Source organism: Misgurnus anguillicaudatus, chromosome 10 (assembly GCF_027580225.2).
Source record: "Misgurnus anguillicaudatus chromosome 10, ASM2758022v2, whole genome shotgun sequence".
NCBI lineage: Eukaryota > Metazoa > Chordata > Actinopteri > Cypriniformes > Cobitidae > Misgurnus > Misgurnus anguillicaudatus.
This window is the reverse complement of record NC_073346.2, coordinates 36,320,543-36,346,515: the sequence shown is the minus strand read 5'-3', so window position 1 is coordinate 36,346,515 and position 25,973 is coordinate 36,320,543. Positions and strand designations below refer to the sequence as shown.

Genomic DNA, 25,973 nt, shown 5'->3' with positions numbered 1-25,973 from the left:
AAAACATGGAAATAATTACTAATTGATGTCAAAATGAGTGTATGCTGACAAGTCTGAACATCCTTTATTAATATTGTCCCTTTTATAAACGTTAATAAACATGCATCTGTTACGGGCCAAGTATGACTCGCTGTATACCACATAGCGCCTCTAGTGGACGTTTCACAGGGAAATGTACTTTCAGCTACGTATTTTAGGTTTTGCAAAAATGTAGGCAGAGTAACGTATTTCCAATGAGCCTGGGTTGGTTATAACATCTTTATTGATGATAACTTACTGTACCCAGAGTCGTGCATGAACAGCTCACCTTACAGCTAACAGACAAAAAAACATTAACACTAACAGCTTGGATGATAAATATCTACACAGGCATGCAATAAAATTTATTTAGCTTTGATAGGTTTAACTACAGTATGAAGCAGGCATTGCCAAAACATAAATGAAGTAAAATAAAGTTATGTTCCTACCCTAAAAATCATTTTCCCCCTCAAAAATCTGCTGTGTCTGCCACAGGGCTATACTTTCTCATGTGTGGAATAAGGACTAAACTAAGCATACGTAAAGTGCAAGAGGTGATTTGTAACTTGCTCGTGATTGGCGGGATTGGAAGTGTTACAACTGACCCCTAATGTTGCATAAATCAGATAAATCATACAAATAATGCTGCTATTCAAATAATTGTAAAGTACTCAATTCAATTCAATTTTATTTATATAGCGCTTTTCACAATTGTTAAAATTAAAGGGATACTTCACCGATTTAGCATTCAGCTTTGTATCTGTAGAAACCTGGCAGTATTACTGAATGACCATGTTTCCCTCCATCATTTCCCCCTGAGAGGAGAGATATCTGCATTTTGGTTCTGCAAAAAAGTCCTCCGATGATGCAAAAATCGTCATATTACATCATCGGAGGACTTTTTTGCAGAACCAAAATGCAGATATCTCTCCTCTCAGGGGGAAATGAGGGAGGGAAACATGGTCATTCAGTAATACTGCCGGGTTTCTACAGATACAAAGCTGAATGCTAAATCGGTGAAGTATCCCTTTAAATTAGTTAACATACAATTGTTAGTATGTCAAAATACATGCCACAAAGTGTCAGATCCAATTCATTAATTCTTGCACTAGGTCTCATGAGATCTCAGTTTATCAGGAAAATGACTTTGACTTACTTAAAAATATTAATATCTGTTGTGTGTTTATTACTCTACTCAAATACAAGGCAGATACAGAGATGGAGAAGAACAGGAGACAGAAGAGGATAGTGATGTTCAAATAAAATGAGTTTATTGAAAAATCTTACATGCATTTCAATTCTAAATATAACTTGTTTGACTAGTAAAAGATTCAGTAGGTGCTATTATTTCAGGCATAGATAGTATAAATGTTCACAACATTCTCCTGGGACATATTCTTATGTATACTTGTTAAGACAATATAGCATGCAGCTAAATATTGCATTGAAAAATAATAATGAAAGAATAATAATGAATGTAAAATTAAATGGTAAATTAATTCATAATTAAAACCAATACATAATCCGACTGCATAAAATGAGTAAAGAATAGTAAATATAAGGATACTGTGCAAATAAAACACCCAAATACCACATATCTATGTAATACAGTATATCTCTTAATTTTAGTCATCACGCACACACACACACACACACACACACACACACACACACACACACACACACACACACACACACACACACACACACACATTTTAAAGAAATATTTAAACATGTATTTTTATTTGATATAGCATGCATCCATAACATTACAATGTGCATCAATCAGTTTAACTATTGACTTGGTTTTATTTTCCTGCCGGCATTAAGCAGAATGAAAAAAAACACAGAAATCCTTGAAGTCTTCATAGTAGTTCAGCTCATCAGAGAAGTTGCAGGAATATCCCAGATTTTTACATGAGCTCTTGACTGTATGAACCACACCAAAGGGATTTGTCAAAAAAAGCTTTTTGCTCATCAATGTCATTGAGGGCTTCTTCCATATACATCTGTTGTGTTCCAAGACCACTAAAACCGTAGATATAAAGGTTTTATCGACGGGTTTTGGTGAGGCGCTGTATGAGATCACAACATTTGCACCATCCGATGCCAACACCTGAAAACAACTTTTTCCCATCAAACCCTGGTAATCTTTTTTTTGGGTGAACAGGCCTGTAGGAGAGTTAAAGACACGGACCGACCAGCTCACCCAGTTGTATTTCATTTTTAAGTGGTCCATTAATGTGTCAGCCAGTTCCTGGTTGCTTTTGTCACTGCGTTCTGACACAATGCCTTCAGTATCCGTCTTAGCCTGTGTGGGAAAGCTGTTGATGCACTGTTCGATAGCCTCATTTATTTTAGACTGGACCACTTCCATTTTTTGGCCCCACTCATCTTTTCGCTCTTGAAGCAACTTCTCTTCGTCTTTGCCTTTCAGACTTAAGTATCCCAGTAAAGCTATCAAACCGATGCAGAACAGATGCTTCAGCTTAGTGCAAAAATTCTCCACTTGCCTGAGGTTCTTCTGCTCACAAACCAGAACAGTCTCTAGCAAAGGCTTTCCAGACAAATTATCTCCTGTTACTGCATTATAGAGCTTGTGGAGATTTTTGTCCCCACCTGACCTTTTAAAGTCATCCATGAACATGTCTTTTCTGGCTTCTCTGTGTGGAGGGTTGACATCGAATATCTCCATAAACTTGGAAAACTGGTTCCTCAGGTTCTGCTCCTCTTTAAAGTATTTGTTATTCATCGTATTTTTCTCAATCTCCAGATTAATCTGACTCATTTTATAAGTAATGACACTGAGTCGATCTTGTACCTTTTGGAATTGCTCGTTCGTGTACTCTTCGCTGTCCACCTTGTCCACTGCCAGCCTCACCAAAGAAGCAATGGAGGAAATAGGGAAATTATCTCCAGCCACCATTCCAATAACCTTCTCAAGACCAGCCAGCAAAGCCTCAATAACATTCTTGTTTGAAAGTATCTTTAGAAATTCAGTCATCTTTAAAGAGATAGACTGCCAAAAATGTCTGTGTAAAATAAGATTATATCATTAGAAACAGGACTCAAAACACAATAATTTTTATTTCAACATTATACTTTTAATGCAGCTTTAACACTAAGACCCTGATTTGGTATTTTGTAACACAAAAATTGCATTTTGTAACACAATTGTGGCATACTATTATTTGTATGCCATGCATACAAATAGTTGAACACACTCGTATTTAAAGAAGGCTTTTTTTGGATGGTAAAGCCAAATGCTGGCCCTGCAGCACACCCAATTAAAGGGTTTTTTTAGTGGAAAAACTGCTAGGTACAAATCCCAAAGTAAACGATAACGCGAGTTATCATTTCCAGTGTTACTTCTTGGACTACAACACACGGATTGTAGGCAACAGTTTACTTCCCCGGCCGGTTGATGTGGACACGACGCTCATTATCATAACTCCTCCCGCTTCTGACTCACACCCTGTAAGTAGTCTATGTTTTCATATTTAAAGAATTCACTACTACTTCTACACCATGATTCAAATGCAAGTTTTGAGCTGTGTAGAGTGGCACTGCTTGTTTGTCATTTCTACGATCACAAACGCAGACATGGTTTTATGTTTTAGTATCCTTATTTTACCAATCTGTTACGTACTGCTCAAGCCGTCCTAGCAAAGTTGATCGTCAATTTGGTCATCTGCATTTTCTGGATCAGATTCGGCTCGTATTGATAAGGTAATAAAGACGATATTAACTCCTCTCAGTATTGCATTGTGAGCTTTTTTTCAAAACATGTTGAGGAGCATCACATTTCTGGCTGACGTCAGAGGTATTCAGGCCAATCACAAATTACCGTACTGGTTAGCTGACCAATAGGAGGCACAACGCTTTTCAGAACGATGAGTGTTACAAAATCAGAGCGTTTGAAAAAGAAATGGATTTATGGAGCAACAATAATGTACGGTATGTGGAAAATAATGTTTGTAAGAAAATAACGTTGTTTTTTATCATAAACCATGGGAACACATTGTTTTATAACAAATAGACAAAATAACATTGTTTTAGCAGTGTAATAGGTGCTCTTTAAAGGTTTAATGTGTGAATTTTAAAAAGGATCTCTTGACAGAAATGCAAATGCATAACTACACTGCCCTCCATTGAGATGGGGCACAACAGCAGAGCATCACCCGCTGCTCGTTGAGAAGAGAGAACGACGCGTGTTTTCATGTCAGCCTTACAAAAGTCTTCAACCACCCCAGAAAAGATCGCTAGATTTGTCTATTTGAAATTAAGTCGCTTAAGTGATAGAAAGTTGCTAAGTTTAGCGACAAAGTGACCAAGTTGCTCAGACTTTTTTACACTGCTCGGAGTCAGACTGTGCGTGTGTGAACTCTGCCTCTGGTTGGCTAACGATGGAAATTATTACATTAATATTAAAGTACTGGCTCTTTTAAGATCTCTAGTTCTAGCAGTGGTCCTCAAACTTGCTTTGCCCCCTTCATCCCCCAGTAGGGTGCGTCCCTGCGAACGAAAATTCATTACATAAAACAATCTAAAACTTAGAATTTGAATTAAACAAAACAAATGTTCAATTATACAGTGTAGTGCTGTTGGTTGGTAGCTTTATTTTTCAGATGTTTAATTGCACATAATTTATGATAAATTAAAGTCACCATGAAACTGAAGTAGTGATAGTCTTATTTTCCCCGTGGTGACATATATCAGAGTAAAACAGCTTCTGAAATAATAAAAGGTTGTAAGGTTTTGTCCTGTATTTTCTTGTATTTTGTGTATTTTTGTTATTTGTTCTTGTATTTTGATTCTCTGCTCTGTTTGGACTTTTATTTTGAAACTCATCATGCCATGTCACGCTTCACACTTCCTGTTTGTTTCTGTATATAAGTCACTTCCTGTTCACCTGTTAGCTGCTGTATATTACATTCGTATGCCCAGCCCGTTACTTGTTGATCTGTTACCTGCTACCCTGTTTTTGTATCTGTATCTGTATCTGTATCTGCCTGTTTTTGACCCACGCCTGTTTTATTGGATTTAATGCCTGTTTGCCGCCTGCCCTGATATATTTTGCCTGTCTCTGGATTACGATTGTGGATTTACCCTGTTTGGATTTGTTTGCTGGCCCATATTGGGATTTTACTAATAAACACCTTTTGCACATGGATTCTCCTCTTCATCGCTTTCTTTAAAGCACCCCGTTACAAAGGTAGGGCTGGACAAGAACTGATTGGATTGTTTGAAGTTGGGTCATATTATTTGATACTTGCTGCAATCTTTTTCTGGACCCTGCCTACCTGCCATACCCATGTAGCGAATTTCAGCGGGAGGAGGGAAAAAACGTTATTTGAAACACTATGAACCTCCGACCGAAACACTACGGGGATTCCCAAGGGAATCTTAGATTTTAGCTCAAAAGGGAATATGTATAATTAACTGTAATTAATTATACAAGTTTATCAGGTTTTACCTGGCGTAGCAGAATTAATAATAACAATTAATTAATATGTTCGTCCACCGAAGACATATATCCATAATCGTATATTAACGTCTAAGAAATGTTAATTTCATGGCCTTTAAAATTAACCTTCTCACTGATATACAGTGCTACTCGCAGCGTGTAGCTGGATCAAAAGGCAGAAAAAGTGACTTTACTTTCATGAGCATTGAACACAGAAACAATTCAATTGTGAAAATGCAAACCGGTTTATTAACTATAAAATGAAGTACACATAACGACTAACTAAACATACACACATACAATAACATAAAACATAGATGAGAAAGAAAAGATTGAAAGAGCTAGAGAGAGAGAGTAAAAGATTGGCAAAGCACTATTGCTTAACATCTGCACAAACCATCGGATAATCTCTAAGGATCGCCTTAATTTTCATAAGGGGTAAAGCTTAAACATGAGCGAGTAAAACGAGTTTATACTTGCTTTTGGCTCTTTGTGATGCGGTGCGAAGTTTCTTATGCTCGCGATGCGAGCAAGGAGAGAGAGAGAGAATCCAGGTGTGTTCGTTTAAGATGGAAGTCCGTTAAGTTGTTTCGTAGGGCGGATTGGTCCGCGGGGTTTTCCGAACTCTAGCGCAAAGCCAGGAAAGACTGTCCTGAAGAGACAGGGCTCAGAGAAAAGATGATGAATCCGAGGGACTCTGGGTGAGTCTCAGCGAGTTTCCAAACTGCGCTGACGGGTTACCTAAGTAACCGGGCGATTGAGCGCTCATGAGTGAACTAAGCCACTGACTGAGATACTGAGCGAATCGTTCGAATTGAGCTATTGAGCGAACTGAGCAATTGAGCTATGATGGCTTGGGCGATAGGCCGTTTTGACCTTTCACACGCCCAGCCCATTTTGGGTGTACGGCCAATGTGTGAAGTGTTCGATTGCGCGGGGAAACAAGCCTTTGTTCTTTCAGACAACACATTTGCGTAATTGCATAATGATACAAGTTTGTTCCCATAACTCTTCAAATCGATATTAAATGACGTTGATGCGGCTTATGGTAATATGATACATAGAAATGATTGGGAAATAAAGAGTAGATTAATTTGATACTAGACAAGACATGGGTTTAAGATCACGTTGAATAATAATTTCATACCTAAGATATGAACCATGCTACAGTGAACAAAATCTAACTAAAGTGTTAACACACAGTTACATCACACATACATGATCATGCAGTAAAGGGATATAACATATATATACATTAAAACAGCTCATTGTGATTTTTAAATGTGGTTTCATCACAGACATATAGTCTGTGCCCCCAGCTGTGTCTCTGGCAATCGTCGAACGAACGGCTCTCAGGTTTCTCTGGTGGGATCCCTTTGAACCTCCTTTGAAGACTGCATTTGTTTTAATTGTCGCCCACTTTACAGCCTTGATAGGTGGTAGATATCTGGGTGATTGTGTTATCAGGACACAGGGTTATCTAAAGTCACAATTTTAGGGCTGTTTACGATCCAGATGCCAAATGGCCTCAATCTGACTCCGAGCCATTTGCTACATATCCCCCCTTCATGGCCACCAGGGTCTTGAGAGACTTTGGTGGGCGATGGTTCAATAGGCGATGGTTATACAGGTCATTTGGTCTGGATGGCAGGTGTATCTTAATTTTCTGCAGCGCTTCGGCGTGCCTGCAGAGGGGTGATTTCGATGAGATTGGGCTCTTGCTTGGCTTGCGTGTCTTGCTTCCCATGGTTCCGCTTGAAGGCTTGAGGGACGGCAGCTGTGCACTTGTTTACTGTTTCCTGCATCCCGCTGACTCTTCGGTACAGGATGAAAGTGAGGACAAGAGTAAGGGCGTATCCTACTCCTGTGGAGAGGCACAGTACCGTGTCAGTGGCGGTCCAGGCTCGAAAAACAGGGAGGCTGTGCATAGCTGGCATGCGAGCAAGTGCCTGGAGGGCAGTGTCGATGGGCGTGACATCAATTAGTTGGGTCCCCCCTTCTGCAATCCTCATCTCCAATTCAGGGTCTAAAGTGAAGTTGTGGTCCCTGAAGAAAGTTGAAAATTCCAGTTCGGTGTGGTACTCCTCACTGGGAAGGTGATAGAGTGCGAGTTCATCGATGTGAAGAATCACACCTTTTGGAACTTGGATCCACATCATCTGGTTTGGTAGACTGATGCGGGTGGCTGTGTCGTGTTGGTCGTAGGTCAAAGTGGCCGTGCTGGCTGGGGTGTTGACCAGCCATCGGTCACCTACGATTTCAGCTTGGGTGTCAGTGACCTCGGCTCGTGGTTCAGCCGCGGCAGGACAACGAGAGTCAATCTTCATGGGCCGCAGCCCACAGATGCCGTCAGTGTTGTCCTGAAGGAAAGGTTTGCTGGGGCAGAGATAATTAATGTCTTTAGTGAGGCTGCACATGTGCAGGTTTGGTGCAAGGTACAGCTGTTCATTGCTGTCATGGTAAGCCACGACAGTGGGGGTGCGTATTCTGATGTGAGTGTTTCCCTGCCAGAAGCCAACATTGACAATGTCTTTGAGTCTGTAGATGTTGTGTGACTCGATGATTGGCAGGTTAATCAGAAAAGCAAGTTCACCTGGTTCAGGGGCTATGCTTCGTGGGATTGCGCTACCTAGGGAGTAGGCCAGATGTGCCTGCAGGGTGTTTGTTGGGCCTGCAGTGGCAGAGGATAAAATGGTCTGTACCAGGCTTAGGGGTACCAGGCAGGGTGGAATGGCTGCTGCGGCAGCTCCGAGTAGGGCTCCCAGGAACCGCTTGGGACACTTGGTTTGTCCGCCAAGACCTGCCTGTGTGACAGTCATCTTCTGAAGTTGGTACAGCATGTGTTTGATGTCAGCCTCTGCGTGAATCATAGCGTTCTGCGCCCATCGTTCTCCTGCCCAACTGGTTTCTGGTGCTGATGCTGCGTAGTGTGCTCTGTAGACGTCACGGGGGTTGAGTTGGACATAGACCTTTTGGCTATGTGTTCTGCAGTTCGTGATCAGGAGTCCAGGTTGCTCTTTAAGGACGATGCCTGAGGCGGGACCCGGCGACACGATTTCAGGTTGCGACCATCCCCCCTGTAGGCTGATGTACAGAACAGTAATCCACAGCAGCATCCTGGTGACAGAGAGGGAGAGAGAGAAGAAACAATAGGTGGGCGCTACAGGTCCTTGTTTGGTCAGGACAGTTCTCTTTCTTTTCATTGGCGGCTGTTCCCTAGGAGGCAGAGTTCTAGTGATGAGGCAGTGTGGAGAAGTTTGGTTCGTCCCCCCTTTACTATCATGCCATAATGTTGAGTGTCTCTTGACTTGGTTCTGGTGGACCCATCTGGAAATTGGTTCCTTCTGACTCCTGCCCATCTTGATCTGGTATGCAATGGGGAAGAGTTTGTCCACAATCTCATGAGGTCCTGTCCAGTGTGGCAGAAATTTCTTTGACAGCAGTTGGTGAGCTGTCTGAATTGGCAGGGCGAAACTGTAGGACCAGATCTTGGTCGTTCGAAAAGCGAAGGTCGTTCCCAGATGAAGTTCATCCAGATACTGGTGAGTGGTGTCATTGGGTGCTGGAAAGCATTCTGCCAACTTTGTGAATTGGCAGATGACCGTGAGAAAGTGTTTGTTGCCCCTCGTTGGCCTGGGTAATGGTCCAACCCAGTCTATCTGGAGGTCTGACACTGAAAAGTTGACACCTCTTTTTTGAAGTGGTGCTCCATGGTTTGGCTTAGCCGGTTGGAACTGGCAGCAAACCAGACATTTCTTGATGTGTTCTGCTACATCGTGCTGCATTCCAGGCCAGTATGCCACCTGTTTCGGTGTTTCATAAGTGGCTTTTGTGCGGTGGTGTGCGGCACATGTTGTGTCATGCGCATACATTAGTATGACCCCCCTATGGTCCTGAGGAACCACAAGCGCAGGTGTAGTGCGGTCATCAGGGACATACCCGAGGATGTTGTGTTGTATGCGCAGCAGGTGCCTGACATCGTTGAGACGTTTGCGGGTTGGAGCAGCAGACAGGTCAGAGTTTGTGATAGGGTAGGTGGAGGGGTCTGAGAGGTGGTTTAACATAGCTTGGGTAGCGATGTTAAAGGCTTGTAGTTTCTGATGATCTGCATCATCCTGCATGGCATCTGCATCTTTTAAATTTTGTTGAACTTGTGTGTCAAGTCCTGGGTATGGCTCTGAGTCTTTGGCTGGATGCAGATTGCAGAGCAGTGAACTTTTGAAGTTTAGGTCTGAGACGAAGTTCCCGCGGCTGGCTGGGGGGTCGTCCATGACCTGTGTGACCTGGCAGTTTACCTTAGATGATCTGGCTGATTGAAAGGGTAAAGGTTCTCGCACTTGAGCCCAAATTTTTAACTGTTTAAAGTCCATTAAGGGTTCAAAGCGGTCTAGCAGGTCTTTGCCAATGAGGAGAGGGTATGAGTCCATTGGTGAGATGTACACAGGGTGTATGATGCTCATAGGACCGATCGTCAGGTGGATGGGAATCACCTGTTGCAGTTGAACTTCAGTCTGGCTGTAAGACTGCACATTCAGCATACACCTTTGGGGTTTAAGGGTCAAATTTTGGGCCTTAGCTCTGTTCTGGAGTCTGGTGAAAAGCTGGGATGACATCAGCGTTAGGTCAGCTCCGGTGTCGACGAGGGCTTCTAGTTCAACCTCATTTTCCAAGGTGATGGATAGATATAGCTTTTTAGCTTCTCCTCTTTCGATCAGGTTTCCCAGGAGGCTTGGTACTGGGGCTGTGGTATTACTAGGAAGGCAGTCAAGGCTGGTTTCCTGTGACTCTGTAGGGAAAGAGACACTTAACACAGCACTCTCTGGTACTTGCAGGCATTGGTTGGTTGGTGTTTGAGATATTGTTTGTATGCCAAAGTCTTTGAATAAGGAGTCGGGTTTGTCTTCGTGGTCCTCCTTGTGGGGCCTCTTTTGGATTAACTCCTTCAATATTCTCAGAATCTCTGCTGTCTCAGACGTGTCTGTGTCACACTGTTTCGGGGGTAGCTCAGACTTAGCCTTGCTCTGTGTGTATCGAGACTGATCTCTCTGTTGACTGTTACCAGTATTTGATCTGCAAGGTGCAGGACGGTTACCTCTAGGTCGTCGGCCAGGTTCCCACGAGCCGCCACCCTTCTGGTTGTCTGATGAGTTTGGCCGGCTCCATGACCTCTCGGCGCGTCCCATTTGGTGCTTGGGACGAGCCCCTTCATGGCTGTACCATTCCTGGCTGGCTGTAAAGTCTCTTGACCCTCTTGGCCCTCTGTTGAAAGGTCTTTCACTGTGGCGTTGTCGTGCGCCCTCCAGTGGTAGTTCAGGGTACAGTTCAGAGACAGGGAGAATGACAGGGTTTTTAACAGTCTTTTCAGAGGCCGCTCTTTGTTTACTATAAGCTTTATGGGCCAAGTCCCGCAGCTGCCTGGTTGTCATCGTGCGAGGGCAGGCCATAACCCCTAAGTGTTGGCTTACTGTGAAGTGAAGATTTCGCAGGAAGAGGGTCCTGAAGTTAAAGTCCTCCTCCATTCCTGGCTCATTCCGTGAGCCAAAGTAAGCTCGCCTGAGTCTGTTGTAATAGGCCTGTGGAGTTTCGTTTCGGCTCTGTTTGAGGTCCATCGCTGTAACAAGTCCTTGTTCTGCCTCTGGGTCCGAAAACTCTTCTATTAAAGCCTTTTGCAGCTGCTCGTAATCCATCTTGACGTTTTCTGGCTGCCGGTCAAGGAAACTCCTCACTTCACGATTGGAAGTAACCCGTAGCAGATACAGTTTGTCTCTTGTGGTTACATTTGGCAGTGTTTGCAAATAAAAGTCAATGTCCTGCAGGTAAGAGTGGATATCATGGCCACCTGCAGGCTCTGGGGTAAATGTTGGGATATTTCTAGCCAGCTTGTCGAGGTCTTTGGGTGCCACGCCGGGCATGTCTGCAGGTGACCTCGGGAAATTTGTCTGTCCCCACCCCCCTATGGTAGTGAGAGGTTCTGGGATGCTGGCTGATGTCTTTAACAATGGGCTCCCGCCCCCCTTTTCAACAGAAAAGCTTTGGTGGGGGGGTGCAGGCTCGCTGGTTGAATGAAAGGGAAAGGTTGCTTTTTCTCTTACTTGTTCAGCTTGCAGTTTATATGCATAAATGAGTTCTCTTTGGGCGGAGTCAAGGTCGTCCCTAGCCTGGTCTCGTTGCTGAGCCAGAGCTCGACCTTCATCTCGAGACGCTCGCAGGTGATTCTCACAGGCCTTCAGCTTGGCATCACGTTCCTTCAGTTCTGCCTTTGCTCTCACCAGAAGATGTTCAGCCTGCTGGAGCTTTCCAGACAGCTCTTCTCTGGCTGTCTTTTCCTGTTGCTCCTTGTGCTCTGTGTCTGTGCGGAGTTTTGACAAGGCCTCTTGGAGTTGTCCAATCTCGTCCTTTAGCCTCCAGTGATCCTCCTCCGTCGATGGATGTTGAATCTCTAATCCCTGTGTCAGCTGATCTAGACGATTCTGCGCGTCCTCCTGATTCCTCCGTGCCTCTGCTGCTTGGAGCTGTAGAGCTGCTGCATCCTCTTCCAGTTGGGCGATGTTCCTTTCGCCCAGTTTAAGCTGGATGATGAGGTTGTGAGCGATGGCACCTGTGATCTTGGCTATATCCTTGTGACTGTAGCTCCTCGTTGGGTCGTGGGCTATGAACTTGTCCAGGGTGCCGTCGAGTTGCTCTCTTTCCAAGTGTTGCAGTTCATTGGCGAGGTTGGGCAGGAGTTCAGATGTCACAGCGCTGAGCCAGGCCTCTAGCTGGTCCCAGTGGTTGACAGGGCTTGGTAATCTGGACATGTTGACACACTGGTAGAAGAGAAAACACAAAGAGCCAATGCGAGTCCGCACAGTTCAGCGAGCTACGGCAATAAAATATATATACGTGGGCTATGAGCTTATTATCAGGGCCTTTCTCCGGCGGCACAGATAATCAGTGTGGGGAAATAAGGGAAAAATTTTAGTAATTTGTCGCTTTGTTAAAACCTATAGGTCGCCTTGGACATTTGGTTATTCGAGCGTATTACTAATGAATTCTCCTAATGGTTTGTGCAGTTTTGCTCTTTCAGCCCAAAATAAAATGAATCAAAATAATTAAAATTAATTAATTATAATGATAAAAATAATAAAATAAAACACACAAAATAAAGAATGAGGAGGATAGGTTGCTGGAAATGTAATGAAACAGGAAAGGGAAAAGAGAGGAAAAAACAAATAAATGATAATAAAATAATAAAATAAAATAAATAAAAATAATAAAATAAACTGAAAATGTGAATTGAGACAGCCAACAGACGAAGTCCTAAGGCTGGGGGAATGAAGAGGATAGGAGGTGGAAAAAGGGGTTTCCTGTTTCAGCTTAGCAGGTTCTCTACCCTAAATTTGATGACAGGGCCTTACAGGGAGAGGGCACTATGGAGTCATGCGAGTTAGGGGAGTGGCTTAGCTAGATTGGCTGGGCTAGACCCAACCTGATAGGGATCTGGTGCCTCTAGTGGCTATAGAGGGGAGAAAAGTGCATCTCTTTTACACCAACACTCGTTGACTATTTAAGGAAACCCAGGGTGGAACACAGAGACAAGGCGCTTCCCTGAGCACGCAGCCAAGAGTGCCGGGCCTTCTGCCCTCCCCACCTCGACCGCTCAACAGTCACACCCTTCACACCGCCGGGCCGCACTCAAAGGTGTCACCCACCAACTGGCACTGCCGCTAGGGCTTTTGTGTGTCAGCTGGCAAGGTTAGCGATTGGAGTGCCCGGTGGCAGAGGTTGCACTGTGTCTTGCTGCCTAAGGTGCTAAGGAGGGAGCTACCGCAGCACCCCGACTGTACACACTCGAGTCAGTTCAGCGGGACCGGTCTCTTGTAGAACTCACCGCTGGCGAAGCCTCTGATTCATCTATCAAGTGTTAGCTTTAAAGAGATACACAGGGGCTTATCCTATTGCACCAGTTAAAACATAAATGAATTCACTGAGAATGGGACTTATGGGGCTAAATTCTATTCACAGTAAAGAATTGATTCAATTACAATTTAAAATAAATCAAACTGCATTGAATTTAAATTTAAACTTAATTAAAAATACAATCTCTACAATAGAAAAGAGAACAGGAGAGTAAGGAGTGAGAGAGACCAGCAAAAAAATGAAATAAAATAAAAATAAAATAAATCAAAATAAAATAAAAATTAAATAAAGAAATAATAAATTAATAAAGCCACAGCAATATTAATTATTATTTATAATTTAAGACCATAACATTCAATATGTAGGAAATAAAACTACAACGTAGTAGAATAACCTAGTTATGGAAGTAGGTAAAAAAAAAAAATCCAAGTTTGATTCCTGTCATACACTCCCAAAAGAGTTTATGAGAGGACCAAACGAGCTTTTCCCACTAGATGGCGATATTTCGCCCAACACACAAAGAAAGCGGAAGTCAGACGTAGAGTAATGGAGAAGAAGAAGTGTTAGACACTCAAGACTGACATCTAGTGTTAGAACTAGGTAGTACGCTTTAAACTGACAAAGATTCGCTTCTATACAGTAATTACATCGGCGGCCGCTGCGTTGCTAAGACGACGGATGTAATTTGCTCGTGTTCGGCCGGTGCCTCTTTTGGCTTACGTTACCGGGACACGAAATAAACAAGAATCCAACGTGCTTTATCATACGTTGTGACTATAAATACTTGATCAAGTTTTTATCTCCTTTAAAATTGAAAAGTCTTACCCTCGGTGCTTACAATTTTAAAAATCCACGTACGTGAATAAAATGGAAAAATACAATAGACAGCTTCTCTAATTGTAAATCATTTCCTGGAGATTTAACAAAAAGGCCTTATCAGATGGGAGTATTCACTCGACCACCGCTTCGCTCTAAATAAAGGAATTATACTCTTTATTAGGCGGAATCAGACGGTAATGCAGCGTATTAAAGGGCTTTTAATACGGTTACCTTAAAGACTGCAGTTAACTATACATAACAGGGGCGCGAGTCTGTTACGTCCTGAAAATGATACAGGAAAATACATTTTCATTCATACAAATAAAGAACGAAATCAGTTAAAGCTGATAGTTCTTTTTCATTCACACAATGCAAAAACACATTTGATTTGTAACTGGTTTGCTCAGAAAATAATGTTTAAATCTGCCCGCGCGTTCTCCACCATTATATGTAGCGAATTTCAGCGGGAGGAGGGAAATAACGTTATTTGAAACACTATGAACCTCCGACCGAAACACTACGGGGATTCCCAAGGGAATCTTAGATTTTAGCTCAAAAGGGAATATTATGTATAATTAACTGTAATTAATTATACAAGTTTATCAGGTTTTACCTGGCGTAGCAGAATTAATAATAACAATTAATTAATATGTTCGTCCACCGAAGACATATATCCATAATCGTATATTAACGTCTAAGAAATGTTAATTTCATGGCCTTTAAAATTAACCTTCTCACTGATATACAGTGCTACTCGCAGCGTGTAGCTGGATCAAAAGGCAGAAAAAGTGACTTTACTTTCATGAGCATTGAACACAGAAACAATTCAATTGTGAAAATGCAAACCGGTTTATTAACTATAAAATGAAGTACACATAACGACTAACTAAACATACACACATACAATAACATAAAACATAGATGAGAAAGAAAAGATTGAAAAAGCTAGAGAGAGAGAGTAAAAGATTGGCAAAGCACTATTGCTTAACATCTGCACAAACCATCGGATAATCTCTAAGGATCGCCTTAATTTTCATAAGGGGTAAAGCTTAAACATGAGCGAGTAAAACGAGTTTATACTTGCTTTTGGCTCTTTGTGATGCGGTGCGAAGTTTCTTATGCTCGCGATGCGAGCAAGGAGAGAGAGAGAGAATCCAGGTGTGTTCGTTTAAGATGGAAGTCCGTTAAGTTGTTTCGTAGGGCGGATTGGTCCGCGGGGTTTTCCGAACTCTAGCGCAAAGCCAGGAAAGACTGTCCTGAAGAGACAGGGCTCAGAGAAAAGATGATGAATCCGAGGGACTCTGGGTGAGTCTCAGCGAGTTTCCAAACTGCGCTGACGGGTTACCTAAGTAACCGGGCGATTGAGCGCTCATGAGTGAACTAAGCCACTGACTGAGATACTGAGCGAATCGTTCGAATTGAGCTATTGAGCGAACTGAGCAATTGAGCTATGATGGCTTGGGCGATAGGCCGTTTTGACCTTTCACACGCCCAGCCCATTTTGGGTGTACGGCCAATGTGTGAAGTGTTCGATTGCGCGGGGAAACAAGCCTTTGTTCTTTCAGACAACACATTTGCGTAATTGCATAATGATACAAGTTTGTTCCCATAACTCTTCAAATCGATATTAAATGACGTTGATGCGGCTTATGGTAATATGATACATAGAAATGATTGGGAAATAAAGAGTAGATTAATTTGATACTAGACAAGACATGGGTTTAAGATCACGTTGAATAATAATTTCATACCTATGATATGAACCATGCTACAGTGAACAAAATCTAACTAAAGTGTTAACACACAGTTACATCACACATACATGATCATGCAGTAAAGGGATATAACATATATATACATTAAAACAGCTCATTGTGATTTTTAAATGTGGTTTCATCACAGACATATAGTCTGTGCCCCCAGCTGTGTCTCTGGCAATCGTCGAACGAACGGCTCTCAGGTTTCTCTGGTGGGATCCCTTTGAACCTCCTTTGAAGACTGCATTTGTTTTAATTGTCGCCCACTTTACAGCCTTGATAGGTGGTAGATATCTGGGTGATTGTGTTATCAGGACACAGGGTTATCTAAAGTCACAATTTTAGGGCTGTTTACGATCCAGATGCCAAATGGCCTCAATCTGACTCCGAGCCATTTGCTACACCCATATGACCGAAAGTAAAAAGAGATCGTTTCGACGAGTGGAGGAGATTTGTGTTTTGGATTAAAGATTATGAGGGCACAAGAATTTTTAAAAAACAATAACGCTCACAGATAAGTGTATATCACAATATTCCAAAACAATTTGTTTTTCATTTCAATTTAATTGTGACTTTAATGTAAAATAAACTGGGACCCCTGGTCCCCCGCCCCATCTAGGGCCACAGAAGGGGCGAGCGTCCCCCAGTTTATGAATGTTACTGAGTATGTTGTGTGTTCAAATAATACAGCATAATAGGCCTACTAAATCTATTTATATTATATTTGTTTTTTAATTTAACATTCCATGGAGTCACGTCCCAAATTACATATTCATTACACTCTAAGACAGGGGTGTCAAACTCATTTTAGGCTGAGGGCCGGATGGTAAATAACGGCATGATGTGAGGGACGGATAATTTTTTAAACCTTAGTGTGCTGATAATTGTGTTAATATTAACTAAACAAACCAATTAATTAGTTTGTTCAGCAAGAAAACTAGAGAAACACACAGCTCTGTAAAAACTGCATTTCATAAGGTCACACTCATACTGTACATACTATACACACAAATTTACATCTGTACAAAACCCACTGGCCTTAGGTTGAAAAGCCTTAATTTAACTTCTTTTGCATTATTCCTTAATGCCAAAATTATTTATAAACCATTCACTTTTCTTTGGAATATATTTGTAATGAGAACAGTCATTTAGAAAATTTAAATGCTAGATGGGGCAGTGGCCCAAACCAAAAAGGCCACTAAGGGGGATGGTACTATTATTATGGTTTTAATAAAGTATTATAAATATGATGTGTTATATTACTAGCATGTGATTATAATGGGAAATATAATAACAAGAATTAAAGTGTGACAATCTGCTAAATATTCAATATGATTTACCTGCTGGCTTGATGGAGCTTTGAATCCATGTTTGCAATGTTGAACTGCCTTTAGCAGCCTCCCTTTCTGTTTTCTGTCTTTATTTTGTCAAGGCATTGGTGTTTTTGTCTACAAAGTGTGCCAACAACAGCAAATTTTGTGTTTATATTAAAGGGATAGTTCACCCAAAAATGAAAATCCCGTCATCATTCACTCACTCTCATGCAGTTACAAAGTTGTATAAATGTCTTTGTTCCGATGAACACAAAGGAAGACACTTTGAGAAATGTCTGCAACCAAACCGCCCGTGGACCCCACCCACCTCCACAGTATTCTTTTTTCCTACCATGGAAGTAAATGGGGTCCACAGACGGTTTGGTTACAAACATTTCTCAAAATATATTCCTTCGTGTTTATCAGAACAAAGAAATGTATGTGGGTTTGTAACTACATAAGAGTGAGTAAATGATGACAGCATTTTAATTTTTCGGTGAACTATCCCTTTAACATAGATCTGATCGGGATGATTAAATCGATTTGACAAGGATTGTAACATTGATACTAAGAATGAGGCTAATTTGTTATTGTTTGCTTGCTAAGTTGTTAGCACTTTTAGAACACCGACAGCAAATCATTACCGGAAGAAATACATAAACAAACTTCCAAATTACTAATTCTGTTGTTTAACAACTGATTTAATGTAATGAATCTACCTGTTAATGCAACGAATTTCGGAAACTGTCGTCTTTGCTCTTCAGGCAGAGAGTGGACACAGTCAGAGATGCTGCAGAGCGGGCGGGAAAACACGAAGTGGATTACTGGAATCTTTAGCGGAGCGGTAACAATAAAACAGCAAGATATTTGGGCACCGTGGTTAGGCTATGGTTAGTCTAAAGTTATCCTGCTTTGAATCTGTTGTGATATGAAGTAGTTCCCCACATCGTTGGTGTTTTCTTTTGTTTTGTTTTGTGCCGTCGTAGTGATGAACGCAATATCACTTTTTGGGCACCGTGGTTAGTCTATGTTCCACGTTTTGCTGCTTTCCGCAAGTCTCTCATATTAAAAACAAACTAGACGCCCGCCTGAAAGGGTTTTTAAAATATGTATTTCATATTTAATACAACTGTATAAATCATCATGCGGGCCGGATTGGACACCTTTGTGGGCCGTATGCGGCCGTATGTTTTTTTTACATCCCTGCTCTAAGACCTTGTTCACACTGTCACTCAGTCCAAATACAACTTTTCTACATATCCGATTGGAATCAAGGCAAGGCAACTTTATTTGTATTGCACATTTCATAGGCGGGAGTAATTTAAAGTGTTTTACATCTAAAGGCTTATGGCTTAATGCATTAAATATGTTTTACAGATAAATATAAATTACACTTCACTTACACTACATTTGCAAGATGGTGCCAGGGGGCCCATTTTATGACATTTTATAAAATGCATGAATTTATCATGAATTCTGTGTAATTAAACCTTCGAAAAATAAGGCTACTAACCAACAGCACTACATTGTATCATTTATTATTTTTTGTTTAATTAAAAATTTAAGTTTGAGAGTTTTATGTCATTAAATTATGTCAAGTTTTATGCCATGAATTTTGTTGAAGGGACACACAAAGGGATGCACCCTACATAAGGGGGGCATGTGCCAAAAAGTTTGAGAACCACTGATCTAGTTGCAGCTGTGTTATGTTAATGTGTCAGAGAAGACCGTCTCTTTTCAGTTTCTCTCAAGGTTTTTCTCCACTTAACATAATTGGAGCTTTGGTTCCTTGCCACTGACGCTTTAGACTTGTTCACTGGGAGACTGCAGTTTGTTTATATCGCTTTTATTCTAACGCTCCTACAAATATCTTCTAGACACTGCTAGGACTGTCAGTCACAATGATTAAATAATCATCTCATCGCGAATGTTTGACCTCATCGTGATGATTTCAGATCACCGCAATGATTGCACATCTCTTTACAAAACACAAGGGGAGCTGCAGCGCCTGTATAAACGAGACAGTATCAGATGGCGCTCCTTAACTGTCAGTTTAATGTGGAACATTGCACAGACATTCACAGTGGAAAAACATCAATTTAAAGAAATGCTGCAAAACTTTGATAAGCAGTATGAGCTGCCAGGAAAAATACAAATTTAGGCGGTTTAGGGAAGTGAAGGATGTTATTCTTAAGGGTATAAGGAATTGATTTTTGCAGCCACTAGAGACATGTGGGGCTCTATCTTACACCCGGCGCAATGCAGCGCAATGTGCGACGCAAGTGTCTTTCGCTAGTTTCCACCCTAATTTTCACGTTTAGCCCTGCGTTGTTTAAAGAGCAAATGCATTTGCGCCCCCTTTTCCGCCCATGGGCGTTCTGGTCTGAAAATGAGGTGTGTTCAGGCGCATTGTTGGCGCGTTGCTATTTTGAGGCAACTAAAATAGACTACGCCATTGACCAACAAAAACCTGGTCTAAAGTCTAAAGTCAATGGCGCAATGTGTTTTATGTTATTTAAAGAGCGCATTAGTAAAATGCGCCTATAAAAGGGAGGACAACGTGGGTTTGCTTATCACAAAGTACATGAATGCGCAGCAGCACAAAAATGCTTTTAAATATGAAAGATTAAAGGATTGAATGTAAAAGATTATTTTTGAGTCTCTTGGACATATTTATAAATGAGGACTGATTATGAGACGTTAGAAGGCGCAAAGAGCTGCTTCACCTGCAGCCTGATAAGTAAATAAATGCTTTGCTTTGAACAAATGCGGCTGTTTTTAAATGTTTTTTTTTATGCTACCTCACGGATTTATTGTATATGATGTATCTGTGGATATGGTGAGATGAGAAACATTTGTAAGTAATGCTTAAAAAAACTCTGCTAAACGCTGTCCAAAGTGCTGAAACGTGAGGAGAGCCGTTTGTAATTTATTTATCTCCTGTTACAAATAAAGTATTTTTAGAGTACAAACCTTATCTTACATACTTGTAAATTATGTTTTGATGATATTGGATAGCCATACATTTAAAGCAATTACAAGCCTGCTTTTTACTTCCATGACTAAAAGAAAACGGGTTTTAAAGGTTTTAATAAAAAAATAACAATTTCAATACAAGTGAAAACAACACAATTATTTAACATTAATCTTAAACTGGGGATCTTCTACCTCCACTTAGTTTTTCAGTTTACAAAGTCCGTCATCTAAATAGGGATTAGACATAGCGCCAGCGCAACTTGCTTTTAAAGGGAATGAGAGCTGTGACTCTCATTGGTTTACTGCACGTTACGCCCAAAATACTCCCATTACAAAAGGACCTACCCTTTTCGACCATGCGCTAGGCGCAAAAACAATTTTTCCCGTCGTTAAATTAGCAAAAGTGGATTCGGACACGCCCATTTAGATGTTGCGTTGTGCGCTTTAGACAATGCGCTTAGATCAGTTTGATCAAGAGGCAGTTTGTTTTGATTGCATTTTTATTTTTAGTTATTTTTTCAGACACTTTATTGTGTTTACATGAAGAATTTTCAGTTTTTTAAATATATTCATTAAGTAATTACTTTTAAATATGTGTTATATGTATTAATATTTACTGCCAGGTAAACCTTGCAAAAGATTTAATTTAAGTAATCACAACAATGTGTGAAAATTATTTCATAAACAAAAAAGTAGGATAATTAAATGTCAAAGCAATAAAACAGACAATTAATCGTCAAAGTCCTAAAACAGGCAATTAATCGTCATAATTATCACAATTTATTAGACAATTTACTGTCAGCCAAATTTCATAATCGTGACAGCCTTAGACACTTCTTCTGTTTGATTTATCTGCTCTAGATTTTTTTCTGTGGCTTTGTGACAACGTAAATTGTGATAAACCATAAATAAACTTGAATTTAATTATTTTATACTAAACAAATAAACACACACACAAATACAGTAAATCCAACATATTAATTTCTTTAAATTAAACCTTTAGTTTTTTTATAGATTAGTGCCGTTTTAAAGGGAAATCTGTGAATTACTCATGATTTGACAAAGACCCTAACACTACAAGAGCAAAAACATAAGACATAGAAAGACAATATTCACATTTAAAAATGACAGAATTACAGTTAAAAAATAAAACTCACCCTGAATCGGTATCAAATGGCAAAGAACAAACGTTTGCACTGATCTGTGTTGAGTAACTTCTGAAAAATAAGCCTGGCAGGCACATTTTTAAGGATACATTAAGGGGCGGGTTCAAGGCTTTTTTAAAGCACCATTTGTGTTTTAAAGGAAAACCCCACATAAAATGAGAATTATTATTTATATTAAATATACTCCAGTTTTCAACAAAAAAATATTTTGTCGATTTTGTCTTGAATGCGTTGGAGTGGTCTCTGCCTATTGACAATTTGCTTGTGACAAATATTAACACTATCTATATGATGAACAAATAAATAAATAAAAAAGTACTATCTAAAACTACAGTATGACTATAGACATATGCCAATGCGTGTCCACGCTAACAGATTATAGTTGAGACACCATTCACACATTGGTCATTACATTGATTACAAATTTACATTTACTGGATCCAATAGATGACAAATGAATTACCTGAAAAAGTCTCAATATTGGTACCAAATTTACACATAGCCTACCTGTAGCCTACCTAATAATTAGGAGTGTAACGAGATTGAAATGAGGTGAAATGCTGGCCATTTCTGAAATAAAAGACTGCATCCTTCGGAGGTCATATTTGTAGACTGCATTAACGTTATGAAGACTTATAAGAGAATATTAAAAACTAGAAAATGCATTTCAGGAGGAACTGCAAAAGTGTGCTTGCTCTGGTGCCGCAGATTTAGTTTGTGCATCCTCATATTGGAGTCCCAAGTTCATGTACGAAGTTTGGTTTCAATACGTGAAAGCGTTCTTGAGATATAAACTACTTCCTGTTTGGCGGCGTAAAATTTTAGAAAAAATGTTTTTTCTTTTGATGTTGTTCATCCTCACATTGGAGACCCAAATTAATCTACAAAGTTTGGTTTCAATACTTGAAAGCATTCCTGAGATATAAACTACTTCCTGTTTGGCGGCGTAAAATTTTAGAAAAAAAAATTCTTTTGATGTTGTGCATCCTCACATTGGAGACCCAAATTCATTTACAAAGTTTGGTTTTAATATATGAAAGCGTTCCTGAGATATAAACTCCTTCCTGTTTGGCGGCGTAAAATTTTTAGAAAACAAAATGTTCTTTTGATGTTGTGCATCCTCACATTGGAGACCCAAATTCATGCACAAAGTTTGGTTTCAATACGTGAAAGCGTTCCTGAGATATAAACTACTTCCTGTTTGGCGGCGTAAAATTTTAGAAAAAAAATTGTTCTTTTGATGTTGTGCATCCTCACATTGGAAACCCAAATTCATGTACAAAGTTTGGTTTCAATATGTGAAAGCGTTCCTGAGATATAAACTACTTCCTGTTTGGCGGCGTAAAATTTTAGAAAAAAAATGTTCTTTTCATGTTGTGCATCCTCACATTGGAAACCCAAATTCATGTACAAAGTTTGGTTTCAATACATGAAAGCGTTCCTGAGATATAAACTACTTCCTGTTTGGCGGCGTAAAATGTTAGAATTTTTTTTTTTTTTTTGATGTTGTGCATCCTCTCATTGGAGACCTAAATTCATGTACAAAGTTTGGTTTCAATACATGAAAGCGTTCCTGAGATATAAAGTACTTCCTGTTTGGCGGCGTAAAATTTTAGAAAAAAAAATGTTATTTTCATGTTGTGCATCCTCACATTGGAAACCCAAATTCATGTACAAAGTTTGGTTTCAATACATGAAAGCGTTCCTGAGATATAAACTACTTCCTGTTTGGCGGCGTAAAATTTTAGAAATTTTTTTTTTTTTGATGTTGTGCATCCTCTCATTGGAGACCTAAATTCATGTACAAAGTTTGGTTTCAATACATGAAAGCGTTCCTGAGATATAAAGTACTTCCTGTTTGGCGGCGTAAAATTTTAGAAAAAAAAATGTTATTTTCATGTTGTGCATCCTCACATTGGAAACCCAAATTCATGTACAAAGTTTGGTTTCAATACATGAAAGCGTTCCTGAGATATAAACTACTTCCTGTTTGGCGGCGTAAAATTTTAGAAATTTTTTTTTTCTTTTGATGTTGTGCATCCTCACATTTGAGACCCAAATTCATGTACAAAGTTTAGTTTCAATACGTGAAAGCGTTCCTAAGATATAAACTACTTCCTGTTTTGGCGGCGTCGACGCACATTTAGTTTGAGCTGTGACGGGCAAACGCTTCCGAAAATCAAAAATCCTTCTAGTAACTTTTGTGAGGCTTTGTCCAAGGATCGTGTACGTGGATTTTCGTGAAGTTTGGACAAAATTTGTGACCTGTGAAACTTTTTTAAGGTTTTGTGTTCTATCCAATATGGCGGAAGAACGACATCGATCTGTGACCTTATCTTCTCAAGCAACTTACCCCGGTACTGCCCGAACATTTTAAAGTTTGAACGGTGTCTCTGTGTCAAATGGTCTAATCGCTAGAGCTGGCCAAAAAAATCTACCCGGGAAAAATAATAATAAAACTTAAGAAGAACAATAAGTGTGCTTTTGCAAGCACACTTAATTATAAAGTTTACTAATTATTTAGTTAAAGGCACACCATGGAACTTTTTGGCCACTAGGGGGTGCTAGACAAAGAAGACAACTCTTTAGGTCACAAAGTGTGCCTTCCAGCGTGTCATGTGTCATATAATATAATTTCATGGGTTTTATTTTTTTCAATCGCGTAGCTCACGTTTACAAGCCAGTTGTAACGGTGGTTGCTTGGTTAAAGTTTATATTTAAAAAATTGCCTTAAAGGGGAATCAAACCCAGACCGCCCATGTCGTAGGGCCATGACACCACCACGGTGGCACAATGTCACATGATGTAAGTTTTACTCTAAACTCTCCAGTAAAAGTAGCCTCCAGTAAAATTCACGTAAAAAAACATAGTGTTCAGTTGCCAGACAGGACTTATATGCAAGTAATATAACATAACTTACTAGTACAAAAGCATGACGGCCAAGTCAGCATTGGTCAGAAACCCCTCCTCTTTCTGTAGTTCACTCCAGCGAGCGAACGCTGGCTCAATATAATTGATCCTCGTCCTTCTTTTCATTCTGTCACTCTCCCCTTATCTCTTTCTGGTCTCCTCTGACAAAACCTTGGGTTTCTTTTTCTTAGTTGCTGCTTCGCCCATGACAAAAACATCAGGAAAATAAATAGTTGCGCTCTCACGTCCGAATTTGAGGAAGTGGAGGAAGTGACGTATGCTGTAAAGCAGATTTTTGTAGTTTTTTGTTTTGTGCTCGGGATACTACCCGAAAGTTTAAAAGTACGAGTAAAAGCGATACAGACCCCTTCAGGACATATCATTCAACCTATTTTAAGGCGATGTACCATCACAAGGTTCTTGAAAATATATTATGAAAGGTTGAAAAACTACAAAGTGTCACTTTATTCACAAATTGTTGTAATAAGCTCATGACTTGCGAATATAATGCTCAGTTAATTAACTGAAATAAACCTTGATGACGTATGCAGCCTGTTTGAACCTTTTACAGCACATGCATTATATTCCGTCTTTTACTGTGTGGCCTTTTTTGTTTGGGTTGGGTTTCCAATAATGTTCGTTTGGGAACTCGTATGAGTCTTAGATGCATTGTGTTTGTTTGTTGATCAGTGTCAGATGTGAAGTCTCAGCAGATTAAACCTTCACCTTTACATAATTTATGTCAGCATGTTCTTGCTCAAGAATGACAGTGACTGTATAATTTTTATTGTAAAGAAATGGTCATATATTAAATATATTTGAATATAAATATTCAAATGGATTTAAACATTGTTTGGCTAAAAATAAGCGTTTCTCTCCGTCTAAAGTGAAAGTAAAGATTGCATCCACGAGACGAGTCCACTATCGCCCCCTGCAGTCATTTGTTATAAAACATAATGCTTTTTATTTATAGGCCACAAATGTAATGTGTTTATTTGAACCAATTACTATTGCATCTTCGTTTTTATGTAATTTTAAACGCTATTGCTCACTTGGGTCTATTTTCATTTCCCAAAAATAACAAATTACTTCATTATCAGTTAGCAAAATAATTGTTAGGGACAGTCCTTGATTAGTTAAAACATTTAAAAATAACATGATTTCAGTTTCTTATTCATTTATTTTATCATTGAGGGTTTCTTCAAAAGTGGAAAATTATTGTCTCGTCCCGTCATGTGGATTAAGTGTCTCGTCACACCCCTACTAAAAGTACATATTAAGACAGTTTTAAAGGGTACTGCCCCATGCAGTAACAGCTGGGGGACTTATTTGGACAATTTTCTGTACACTGAAAGTCCTAATAAGTTTACTGAACTCATTTGAGTAAACTAATTCCCTGAATTCAATTGAGTAATGGGTCTCCCAAAAACTTAAAATGTACAGTGCACTTAAACAATTATGTGTTAGTTAGTTACATAAAAATGTAGACAGATCTCATTTCAGTCCAAAAAGTAAGACTGATTAACCCTAACTAATTGCTAGTGGGTCAGACTAGCTCTTAAGACACAGTCTTAATTTACCAGCTATGTTTATGCAACTGGCCCCTTGGTGTTCTCAAAGACTGAACTTAAATTGTCATTTAAAGGGG

The 25,973-nt window shown here is 40.0% G+C and overlaps 1 protein-coding gene across 1 annotated transcript; it reads right to left on the bottom strand.

Annotated features, from left to right (window-relative positions):
* Positions 1-1,210: 1,210 nt before the first annotated feature.
* On the bottom strand, positions 1,211-21,820 carry LOC129449104 (uncharacterized). The gene is made up of 2 exons (XM_055211877.2): positions 21,407-21,820; positions 1,211-3,050 (listed from the first exon to the last, which is right to left on the bottom strand). Exons 1-2 carry the CDS (start codon positions 21,565-21,567, stop codon positions 1,844-1,846), a joined length of 1,368 nt encoding a protein of 455 aa, XP_055067852.2. The 5' UTR covers positions 21,568-21,820; the 3' UTR covers positions 1,211-1,843.
* Between the last annotated feature and the right edge of the window lie 4,153 nt (positions 21,821-25,973).